The sequence below is a fragment of the Orbicella franksi genome, chromosome 2 (assembly GCF_964199315.1).
Source record: "Orbicella franksi chromosome 2, jaOrbFran1.1, whole genome shotgun sequence".
Classification (NCBI taxonomy): domain Eukaryota; kingdom Metazoa; phylum Cnidaria; class Anthozoa; order Scleractinia; family Merulinidae; genus Orbicella; species Orbicella franksi.
Window position 1 is genome coordinate 23,056,652 of NC_138146.1, and position 12,746 is coordinate 23,069,397.

At 40.8% G+C, this 12,746-nt stretch overlaps 1 protein-coding gene and 1 pseudogene across 1 annotated transcript in view; one reads left to right on the forward strand and one right to left on the reverse strand.

Moving 5' to 3' along the window:
• The window catches only part of LOC145478753 (tubulin--tyrosine ligase-like protein 12), a 38,241-nt gene extending 31,726 nt beyond the window's left edge, over nucleotides 1-6,515 (reverse strand). The window contains exons 1-2 of the mRNA XM_081456875.1: nucleotides 6,331-6,515; nucleotides 5,820-5,923 (exon numbers count right to left, since the gene is read on the reverse strand). Coding sequence (XP_081313001.1) covers nucleotides 5,820-5,923; nucleotides 6,331-6,444 — 218 coding nt within the window. The 5' untranslated portion in view covers nucleotides 6,445-6,515. The remainder of the gene's footprint in view (nucleotides 1-5,819; nucleotides 5,924-6,330) is intronic.
• LOC145478755 (uncharacterized) lies at nucleotides 4,058-5,045 on the forward strand (annotated as a pseudogene).
• Nucleotides 6,516-12,746: the final 6,231 nt, after the last annotated feature.

Below are 12,746 nucleotides of genomic sequence, written 5' to 3' on the forward strand. Positions count from 1 at the left end.
TGGCGATTAGCGTGGATTAACGCCAACCCTATGTCTTTAATCACTGTACACAACTAAAACACAACAGGAGACATTTCAGTTGATCGATGTCTATTTTTAACTGGCCTGCGAAAAACAAGCCGTGTTCCTTCAAGCACTTTTAGTGACATTATATACTGACGTGCGGGTGAAACACCTTTCCTCTACAGAATCTTCCATGTAATAACTGGCTTCAGCGAGTAACAGTACTCTCCGGTCAGACAATACGTACACTATAACCAGTCCTTGTAATTACTTTGTCTCCCATAGCAACACTAAGATTGCATCATACTTAGAATCAGGTGCCCTCTTGTACTTGAACCGTGTAAGATCAGAGTAAAATTCCGTGCCTTCTACATTCAAAAACAATGTGAGAGGTGTTTATTTCGCAAGAAGGTAAAGTCTGCATGCGAGCCAAGTGGCCCATCAGGCCGGAGCTTATCCCGGTTCCTGTAGCATGAAGGGACTAGGAGTATTTCTACTCCCCCCTGGATGGGATGCTAGTCCATCGCAGGGTTACCTCCAGTATTAAGTTCGCCGGTGCCCATTTATACACCTGGGTGGAGAGAGGCACTGTGAGAGTAAAGTGTCTTGCCGAAAAACACAACACAATGTCCCCGGCCAGGGCTCGAACCCGGACCGCTCGATCCGGAAACGAGCGCACTAACCATGAGGCCACCGCGCCTCCCATTTCGCAAGAAGCCTAAACCGAAAAAAAAGAAACGACTCTTGAACGTTCCATCCTAAAAAGACTGCTTCAAAATTGTCTGCAATCCTCTTAAGGCTAAGTTAGAATGTCCTGTCTCCTTCACCATCTTGTGCACGCTGTGAAGCTCAAAGGAGGCTGAATCCTGCGTCACACGTTCTCGTGTCCTGTAATAATACGTTGTTCACTAACAGCGCATGCGCACTTTTATCAAACTCAATTTGTTCAATTTCCTGATGTAAGAACACGGTGAAATCATCACCACAAATAAGTGGACTGCTGACCAGATTGCTTGCACGGTGTCTGCATGCCTAGTGGTTTTATGACTCCTGGTTAGTGTCCAAGCACGGTAGCTTGATGTCAATCTTTTTTGCCTGAATCACTGAATGTTTTTTAAGGTCTTGACTTTCTGAGACACATAATGCTGAACACTTCGTAGCTGCTGTGTTGTCTTCCAAGTTTGCCCCTATTTCCCTCTGGGCTTTGACTTTCCTTGTCACAGTTTTGTGTGTTGGGCTTAACCGGCTGCCATGCCCACTTCCTTTGCTTTCCGTGTCTCCTTGACAAGTTTGTATGGACTTCAGATCAGGCATGGACACAGGCTTTTTCAAAAGCTTCTGTGGCGCTGCGTCTAAACAGACTGGTGTGTTGTTGTGTTTCCTACTCTCCTGTAAGCTCTCCTGATTGTTTCCAAGAAACTTCGTACCAAAGGTTCTGCGAAACAAGATCGCTTGTTGTACAGTCATACCTGGAACATCGCAATGATCAGCTGGATTATGTTCAAGTTTCATTGAGTTTTTGAACTTATAAAGCTGAGCTGGAGGAGACCTACAATGAAATGCGGGCGACAAATAGCCCCATCTCTGGCTGTGGGCGTGAACGTCCCAGCTCGATTCGTCTTTGCGTTTCATTTTAGCCATGTTCGTGCGCTTTCTCTTGTACAAATTTTCTTTACTGTCAAAACAATTAACGGGTTTATATCCCCAGCTAGTCACACGTGGTGGAGAACTGCCATCAACTCCAAACACAGCTGGAATGAGAGCGAAGCGGTTTTCAGTGTTTCCAAACGTATTTTTCTTCTTGGACAGTTGTGCACAAATTGACATGACCTCAATGGCAGGTAGAAATTTTTCGAACGAATCGTCACTGGCCTGTGATCTGCTTCTAAACTCTTGTATGTCAAAACATGGTGATCTTGTTGGTCTCGGACTTTGGGAAGTGTCAACGTAGGTCGACATCCGGGAGGTTAGTGTTCGGAAGTCAGAGCTGTAATCATTCAAAAAATGAAAATGCAGTTAGATATGGAAGCATGCGGTTGCTCAACTTGATATAAATATGTACAGAAAACGTTACTTCTGATATTGTCGAGTTGCACTCATTAAATTGCTTTTAACTGGTAATGGTCGTTCTATAGGCTATGTGTATTAGATATATGCTGATGTAAGACGCCGCTTCTATGTGGCCGGTATCATTTAAAGGTCGACCTTTAAAAGTTCATGATTTAGGTACAGTGCTGCTTAGTTTATAATCAAGTTATCCACTTCACCAAACACTTTAAAAAGTCCATATTAAATGCAAAGAAAATTTACCAGTATAGATCTTGGTAAGTATATATTACCACTTGGTTAGGATTTAGCCAACTCGAAACCGTGAGCCCTCTCTGGATTGGCAGCCACCGTAATCCACTTGTTTACTGTTCGAGCATTCGTCTTCGCTGTCTCCAGGATTGATGGCTGTTTAATAAGACACTCAGTAATCCTTTTCTCTTTGTGGGAGTATTATTCGCGTATTCTTTTCTTAAGGTTTGAATGAAAATGTATACGTCGGATTCAAAGAGCTGACAAATGATTGGATAATTATTTAATCAAAAGAGGTCGCGAACGTTAGACGATGGGAGATGAGATCAAATTAAGGATTAGGTTTGGTGTTTATATTGATTATGTCAACGAAGGTTAAAATAAGTATTTGATTCGTTTGTCTGTTTCTCAGTAAAAGCACACTAGATCTTTTGTGCAGTTTTGTGGAACAAAAATTAAATTTGAAAATGCTGATTCCTTTTATTAATTCGAAAGGAATTCTGCTTTGTCAGTTTTGGATCGGTTTTCTGAACGTATGCCCAATGGCACGAAGCAAATGTCTTAAAGCAATGAACCAGTCACAACTCAAAGCGAAAACATTCAACGTGAGTCAGGCAAGTACCCTATTTTCGACCTCTAGGAATCAGTACACGTCTCTAATACATGACCTCAGCTAACCAGGAAAGCGTCGAATTGCATCAACTTTTTATTAAAAGCTTCAATTCCCCCTATTTTGTTGAGAAAAACTAGTTTCATCCAAAGCAGCAAACCCAACTCCGAGCAAAAATTTCATTCACTTCAGACCACAGTAGTGACAATTATTGTCAAACTCTATAATCTATTCCAGCAACCCGGTTCAAATGCCATACCTTTTGACGCCGGCCACACATACCTTTGTAACTTATCCTTGCTAGTAACCCTGGCTTGTGAGGGTTTCTTGGCTTTCCAGCACCCTGTATGGATTTATATTTCTCCAGGAACGATATAAAACCAACGTATTATTATGTTTAGAAACTTCTCTTTTTTTTTGAAAAAATAGTGCTGTTACCAAATACAGTAAGTATGAAAGGAGCTATGTCCATTGAAAATTACCTCCAGATCGAAGAACTGCACTTCAAATAGGTAGTAATGACAAAGGGAATAGATGGTTAAAACTGAAGCTGATGGAGATGGCCATTACAACATTACGAAAGAGCTTGAGTAATTTACAGGTTACGGCAAGCTCCGCAACTTAGAGTTTTAGAGTTAAACTATTTTACACATAGCTGATAAGTTAATTTACCGCAACAAAGGTCAGTCAACATCACAATAAAACACTCATAACACGGCCTTGATTGATGGCATTTTCCTTCTACAGTTTATAAACACTTCACACAGTCTGATTTCAATTGGATTGTTTAGTGTTTAAATGTTATCTCTTAGTCACCAGCTAAGTTAGTTTTACCAGCAACTGTTAGCAATTAAAAGCTACCTATAGACAATTCAGTCAATACTAAACCCAACAAAACTTAATTACGTTTCCGCTCGCGCAAGTTAAACCGCACACATAACTTTGGACACAATGCAACAGTCAGTTATTAGACTTATTTGTTAAACAATTAAATTGCGGTAATTCGTGTGCTAATAAATATTCCGCAATTATTAATTTTGATGAATCACATTGGCTTTCAACAGGAAAAGAATTTCTTTTGTCAAACAAATGCATTATTGTTTGTTTGGTAACTCACTCAGTAGCGTGGGACATCAATACAACAGAAATAACTGTAACTGTGCACTTAAAAACGTTTGTGGATTGAAGGATTCATTCGCGGTTTAATTGCGAGATAATGGATGCGAAGTTTACAGGCAAAAAGACATCAAAAGACCGGTCGATTGAGCAGGCATTAAGAAGGCTTAAGTATTTGCACACTTCGCTGATGCCACATGAGGGAAGCACAAGACAAAATGGACATGACGACAGAATTTTATGTCGGACTAAAGAATTGAAGTCGAGACACGAGGAACAACTTGCCAGAGCTAGAAGAACTCCAGAGAAACAATATTTTCTATCTTTGCAACCCAAGACTCCAAGCACGTCCAGAGAAAAGGTAAAAACACGGTTTGTGAAGCGTAAACAAGGGAAGAAAGCCATTCGAACGGGTCGTGCACCATTACAGGCTTATCGAGTACCAAGTTCTTCAGTCACCGCCGACGAAATGCTTCCATCGAAGAGAGATAATATGATAAACTCAAGAGATAACCGTGGGTGTAAAGAACGTATTTCTAAGTCAGCGCCAGGGGTGTTCTGCGCCAATGATCCTCACAAATGCATTCAGTGCTATACAAAAGATTTTGGTGAGAACGCAAACAGGCAGAAACCGACTAAGGAATACTTTACAAACATGAAAATTAATCGCGTTACTTTCTCCGCTCGGCCAAGTGGCTACAAAGTCAAGTCAGTGCGTGAAAGTAAAAGCAAAATTGAAGTGCCATAAAGTTGTTTCTTTAATGGCTGGGGCGTGCGGTCAAACAAGGAATCATTACCACAAGGTGGAGACACAAACAACGATTTGAAGCAAAACGTGGCCAAGGAAACTATGGATGTTACTGTCGGTTTGAAGACCCTTAGACTAGAACCCAAGAGAATGCAACAAGAACAGACCGAGCAAACAGTTCCCCGACCCCCTCCCACACCGGTTCGACAAATTGACATCAAACTACCTCAAGGGATGATGGTAAGGTATCAACTGTCAGAAGACGATTAATGTACCCTTGCCCTCTAAAATTGACGTAAAGAAAGGAGAATTTAGAAATGATCAACTTATTTCGCCTCATGATGTTGCTGCAGCCACACTTGCAACTGTGATAAAATACTTATGAGGCTGCTCAACTCCTGCAAATGATGGGAGCCAATCGTGACCGAAGTATATTGAATCTAATGGATCTTTCTTGGTGTGAGCGAGACTTTTGGTGCATCATATATATATATACAAACTGTGATGTGACCACTTAGGAGAATCTATATATTGATGGCTCTTGAAAGGACTTAGTTCCCCGTATCGCGCAACTTTATATATTATTCTGATTTCCATTGCATGTAGTCACTTACTCAAATATTATGTGACCTATACACATGCAACGTTTTATAAGTATAACTATGAGTTCATTTTACAAAGTTTCATCTTGACAGGGTTGTTTGTTTTGTAATATCTAGCATGACTGTTTGTACTTCCAAGCTTTAAGTATAGTTGACACTCGATCAACATCTACACCAACACCTAATTGACAGTCGGTTGATAGTCGGCCTCGTATGTATCAATCAACACTCAATGACCTGTCTTTGAAAATAAGTTGATTCTCGATCGACTGTCAACCAAGATGTTGATTAAGTGTCGATCAAGTGTCAACAGAGGTGTCAATTGATTGTCAATGGAGGTGTTGATCGAGTGTCAATTGAGTATCGATCAAGGGTATCGATGGAGGGTGTCTATCAACGCTCGACTGTGGATGTCTTTAGTACACATGATCCGACTTCTCACCAGTTTGGATCTGACACTTTTATTCCTTCTTCACTGGTAACAAAAACTTTCAAACTTCCTTCTTCATCCTTAGCCATGGTAAAGAACAACCCAGCATCATAAGTCTAAAAATAAATCAAGAGATAGTAAAGTGGCATTCTGCATGCACTGTATATTGCAGTTCAACATGCAGCTATGTAAAGTCACGCCAAAAGGAGATACAGGAAAGGGACTATATTATGCCAGCAGAGGTGGATCCACACACTAATCCACAGGGAGCCAGGGTAAAAGCCACAGGAAGAAAAGTCCATACGCTCGTAGAGACGCACAATAGCCAGGTAGGGCAATGGAAGCAGCCCCATGTGTCACGAGAAACAAACAGGATTAAGTTCAAGTCGATCAAGTTAAAACTTTCAAGTATTTGTCCTACACAAAATTGCAATCTTCCGAATTATCTCATGTTATCTCTCATGCAGCCACGTGCGTTTCTTTTTACAACAAGCTTTCATTTGACTTTCTAAAAGAAAATTACCTCATTTTTCAACTTCTCGTGGAGAGTTTTCCAAAACTGAACAGGAATTCCAGTAACTTCCAATTGGCCTCGATGTACTGCCAAGAAATGGCAATACTCTGCTTCGTCCGTCATCTTGGTACATGGTTTGCCACGATCGCATTGATTTTAGGGACTGCTGTCACGTACTTCAGCGGAAAATGTCACGCAAGACGACTGACATATCCTGGCGCGGAATGAAACCTAACAAGAAGACAACAGGCAAGTTTATCCTACTCTTTTAATTCTGTTTTTAGATGACATAACATGAGCATATACAGTTCATAAATAAGCGTGTGGGCTTCCTATAGCTACACGGATGTAATGCAGTAATGCAGCACAATTTTTTTCTAAACCCCAACTTAGATCAATTTACCAATACAGCTCAATTCCTAGTGTAACTCATTCCCTCGGCCCAAAACGGGTGAATGGCAGACGTCAATGAAAGCATGATTCTATTTTATAAGAACTCCAGCTAATTACAAACCTCTTCTTCCTTTCTTTACCGTTCCTACATTCTTGACTGGGCTGGTGGAAAAAAGGAAGAGTTGGAGCTGACTGATCGTCTAATTCTTCAGGCGCAAACTGTGAGTATGCACATCAAAGTAGTCCAGTCACGGAACTTTCTCTTCCCCGCCTTATGATAGGGGTTGAACCTTGGTTGAACCCTGTATAGAGCGCGCTGCCGCACGTGGAAGAGCGAGTTCAGGGACTGGACTGGCATCAAAGCCACCAACCAGCGAGCCAATGTAAACCATACATGCATGCATCTGATTTCTAAAACACCAGAAAAAAATACCCCGCTGGAACCCTCGCTACTAGTACATTATTCCCAATCCCAATTTTCGAAACCCCTATTAAAGTGCATCAAGTCACATTTTCCAAACGCAGAAAAGGGTGAATCCCACCGTACCACGGAAGCATAGGCGACGGAAGCATTACGGATGATGTCCCTGCACATCACCAGGGCACCATATACATGTAGTTTAAATTTCAGCACTTTCCAAGCCAAAGAGATTAACAAAATCAACCTCATTTTTCAGGCTGATATTTTGCGAAGCTAGAAAGCCGTTACACATTCTGTGGTATTTCATGAACGTTTCCTGCCGGCTGTGATAAAGTTATGGGATGTCGTTTTTCTCGAGTTACACTATGAATATCCCAGGTGTAGCAGTTGATTGTTTATTTACAACACATTCCACCAAAGGCTCGTTCGTGTACTGAAGAATCTAGTCAATCATGGCATACATAACTGAATGGCAATCGAAAACATTATATTGCATGATTAGCAACTTAAGTTTTACCTATGCGTGCTTAAGTCCAGCTATTTACTCTTCGGCCAACCTCGATCCCAGCCTCTCTCCTTTTCACGGCCTCCCTTGTTGTGGTTGTGGCTGATCACGTGACCACCAGCGACACGAATTTTTCCATCGGGGTAGAGTCAAACGTATAATTTTTGCCGTTCTCAACTGAAGCGGAAGAAACGCGAACCACGGATGTGCAAATACACCTTTGAAATTCCCCAGTCCTATTTCTAAGCTTGACACAGGTCAAACGCAATATATTGAAGTATATCACTCTGATTTCAATATTCCAGCCGGTCTCTCTCCTCAACGACAAGGCATGCAAAGGAGAGAGAGCCTGGGATGGAGATTGCGCCTCAGCGGATGTTATAGGTTGTAATAGTTTCTTGTGTTGTTAGTGTACCATGAAATGTCCCCTTCAGACTCCGTAGAAGACACTTCTTTTCTCCCGAGTGCAAAAAAACGAGGATCGAGCTGTGTTCTGTCCAATGGTAAAATCTCAACCCTAAATATCTCTCATCTTAAGCATCTTTACCACTGACGGAGGACTTTTGACAGACAATTCCTTCCAGCCATGATATCTTCCAGTCTTGTGTGAAGTGAAGTGCATGTGCAATTTTCAATTAAAAAATATACAGTTCAACACCTATTAAACGGCCACCCTCGGGGAAATGGATAGTGGCCGCTCAAAAGTGGCTGGCCGCTTAACAGAGGTAAAAACAATAAAAACAAGAAGATCTGTTAGATCTTATAATCGCGCTTTTAAAATTTAACTGTTTGCTTAGCAGTACCGTCGGAACGCAGTGCACATTCCAAAGCAGTCATTGATGATTCTTTTCTTGATGTGAAGTTTATATGAAATAATTCATATATGAACTGCGGTAGTAGATGAAAGTGAAGAATGATCATCGCAGTTAATTTTCCAATTTAAGCAATTGGAAAGAAGAAGCCTGAAAAAAATCAGGGCTTCAACAGGATTCGAACCCGTGACCTCCGCGATACCGGTATCGCGGAGGTCACGGGTTCGAATCCTGTTGAAGCCCTGATATTTTTTTTTTTTTTTTTTTCAGGCTTCTTCTTTCCAATTGCTTAAATTGGAAAATTAACTGCGATGATCATTCTTCACTTTCGATTCTTTTCTTACTGTAGACATCACATCACTTGATCAACACAAACTGTATTATTGCGTCATCAGTGGTAGCCGTTGACAAATCTCCGATGACGTAATGGTCTTAATCTAGAACTTTCTTCGGGATATGTACGGGCACGAACGATATGAACGACACGATAATAACACTATTAACAACAGCTTTCCTTCATAAAAGTCATGATTAAATTTAATTGGTGTTTTCCATGAGTAAAGGGTTAGCAAAGTAGTCACACAAGTCATATAATTTAATAATAAAACTCTATCCCGACCGATGTATCGATTTTGGTCACTCCGGTGACCACAGATTGAAAGCGTGACAGAATTGGCGTTACTTTCGATTCTCACCAAATTTGGACAGTGGGATGATCTCATCATTAGCCAATTACAGGCCATTTTTCAGCTGTTTTCGTCATATCCCCCCCTCGGGGGACTTTTGTCAAGTTAGCGAATTTAGTAAGCAAGCCACCGTAATGGCGGTCGCCGTCGCCGAAATCTTTATTTGCTCAAAATTGGGGCGAAATCTTTCGGAGATAGAAGTCAGGACATTTTTAAGGATACAGAAAGTAATTTGGGACCAGTTGCTGGCTTCTAAGGCTGAATTTATCCAGGAGTAAGCTGTATTTTCGTTTTCGTGCCGAAAGCCACGCGATGAAATATTATCGGCTTGTTCTGCTGTCTTGTTCTGTTTTTCCTCTTGGTCTTTTTGTAGCCCGCCGAGGCCAGTCTTTTATCTAAATCAGTTGAAAAAAATTCGAAAAAGATGTTCCCATTCAAGTTTAAGCTCTCAGGCGATAATTCTGGAGTTTATTGGCCGAAACGTCGGCTTTGTTATGTTCGTGTTTTTCGGTTGCTATGGGCGACCGTGGCTTCCTTTGTTAGGTCAAGTCTGGGGAGTGAGTTTTGTTCGATTTCGCTGAAATTTTAACACGATAAAGCTGGATTGTTAAGGAATAGATTTGCCGTCTGCCGATGTGAGGTAGCTATTAACGCTAAAGTGATATATCGCTTCGAAGTCAGGGTTTTGAAGAGATTTGGCTAAACTCCAGAATACCCGGCCACTTATTAGCATCTCATTGAATAAGAATAACAACTATTGTTATATACCTCGTTCTTGAAAGCACACCGGCACATGTAAATAAAGTGGCCGGGTATTCTGAAGTTGCGATTTTTTTGCAACGTGTGGGTTCGGCGTGATTTTGTAATCGGAGGTTTTTGTTGACCCCGAAGGAAAAAATATCCGGAAAAGGTCATTTCATCGACGATTCAAACGAATATAAATATGTAATATGCTAAATTTCTGGTGAAAAAATATCATTTTTGGCGAGCGCTGGGTTTTTAATTTTTTTCCCGCGAAAGTCAGTATCGGAGATGAGATTTATGGCCGTCGATAAAACCAGGAACATGGAACATTCCGGAACATCCCGGAACATCCCGGAGCATTCCGGAACATCCCGCAACATCGAATAATTATCATAATTTTGCGAAAAATATGTAAAATTAAATTTTTAAAGCTAAAATAAACAAAAATAAATTGGTATCAGCTTGAAATATGAAAATATATTATTGGGGATAAGGGAGTCGGTAGCAGAGAGGTAGGGAGCGTTGGGTATTCATTCAACTGACCACAATGAGTGCAAGCTCCTCTTCTTTCCCGCCGATTGCGTCACGTCGCGATGAATGCCAGGCAATTCATTGCGTCTCCTTTTTTGATCCCTGATTTCTTCAACATCTGAGGTGTTTGTCTAAGCATCATACAGCTGCTTGTTAAGTCAGTATTCATAGTTTTGTCCCTATTCCATCTTCATGATGCTATTTATCATCCCCAGTTTTCGCTCCGCTCCGCTAGGAACACTTGGAACTGTGACTCTAAGTGCAGACTCGGCCTTTCCGGAAGCCCGAGTAACAAACAAGTTATTATTAATAAACTAGTGGTAATCAAAGATTTATAGAACAGCGCGTTCAAGCGCGTTTTTCGCATGTCTGGTTTACTTTGGTGGTGTTCGAATGGCTCGATAGAAAACCAAGTTTGATCGAATGTCAGATAACGATCTGCACGTGAGGTTGAACTAGCGATGAATAGATTATAGCCTGCGGTAAAAGTATTTTTAATTAATTAAATATTAACTTGCACTGGACAAACATTTTCCAGGAGATGCATTTGAACTGTTGGCGACACTTAGAATTCAATTTCAGATCGCCAACACTTGTAACAAATATTTCTAGAGACAATAAAGTTTTAACCAGCCACCCCGCAAGACCGCGCGCGTCGCTAAATGTTTTTAAATTTTGTGTTTGTATTTGTTTACACTATCATCAGAGGTCGAGCAGTCCGAACTAGTTTAGACAAGGAACTCGATGCCGAAGAGTTTCTATTTCTATCTCATGGAGAAACTATTTCTTCATGAGAAATCGTGTATACCCATATCTTTGTATTGACGTAATGAATCAAATAAAGAAATCACACTCGTGTACCCATACTTTTAGGTCTGATTACGGAGTTCGAACGCCACCACCTTATTTTTCTGTGAAGAACGAAATCTGGGAATAAAGGACAGTCACGTGATTTAACTGACGGTGAACGACTGGAAGGAACGGATTACTCTTCTTAGTTGCTAGCCTTCACTCATTGCAGTCACTTTCATTTTTCTTTCTTTTTTCCTTTTTTTTTATGTTTTTGTTTTGCTTCTATTTTCCGAGCTGATACCAGTTTGTTTTTGTTTGATTTAATTTTTTAAAATTTTATTTTACATATTTTTCGCGTAATTATGATAATTATTCGATATTCCGGGATGTTCCGGAATGTTCCATGTTCCTGATTTTATCGACGGCAGAGATTTATTAATGTTTCAACAGCTTCTGGCGAGTAAACATCACAGGTTGCGCCATTCAAAATTTGGCCGAGTGGAAGTTTGGGTCTGGTCACCGACAAAACCAAAAAAAAAAAAAAAAAAAAAAAAATGAACCACGGGTAAACCACGAACCGCACTCGGCCCATGGCTGCGGGGTTAAAAAAAAAATAATAAACCACGGGTAAACCATGAACCCCGTTCGGCCCATGGCCGCGCGGTTAAAAAAAAATAAAAAAATAAACCACGGGTAAACTATGAACCGCGCTCGGCCCATGGCCGCGCGGTTAAAAAGCCTCATTGGGACTTTGATTACTGGCCGCCTAATAGGGGTGGCCGTTTAATAGGTGGCCACTTAATGGGGGTTCGACTGTATTACTGACAAAATTCATTTTGATGTCCACATTCTGCTCAAGAATGTAAAATAAACATGATATGTTTGGCAAGAAGTCAATTCGATCAACTTACAGTAGTGCGCACAACCACTGTGATGGAATGTCAACAGCATAGTACTATGGGAGCTTAGGCAAACCACGACGGCAACGTTAACGAGAACGCCACCGAAACAAAAGATTTAGTGAGTAGAACAATGGCTGTGCACGTGCGTTATTAATCTTTATACATTTCTTTGCCGTCATCTGCAAAACAACAACGTGAAGCTACTAAGGTCTGCGTATATTGGAGAAGCCGAACGACGTCGGTCAATTTTTCGTGTTTCCTTTTGGCTTTAAATTTGGCATTACGTACGTAGTTTAAACACGTTCTGAGACCGATAAGCGCATTGAAGAGATCTAAACAATTGCGAAATTCGAAGGTAAAATAGAAATTCATTTTTACTAGGCATAGTCCTCGGGGTCGCCTTCGTAATCGCTTAGCTCCCAAGTTACCCAAATTGTCCCTTTCATCACAAAGAAAAGAATTTCTCCCAGTCATTTGCATGTAGCTTACATTTCTAAATAAAACTAATAAACTATTTAAATAAAACCAGAAGCTTATAACCAGGGTGATAAGCTTCTGATAAAACCAATAAAAACGTTTTTCGGCCTGTTTGACAACTCCGTAGCTCAGGAACACATGATCACGATACCGTGACAAATT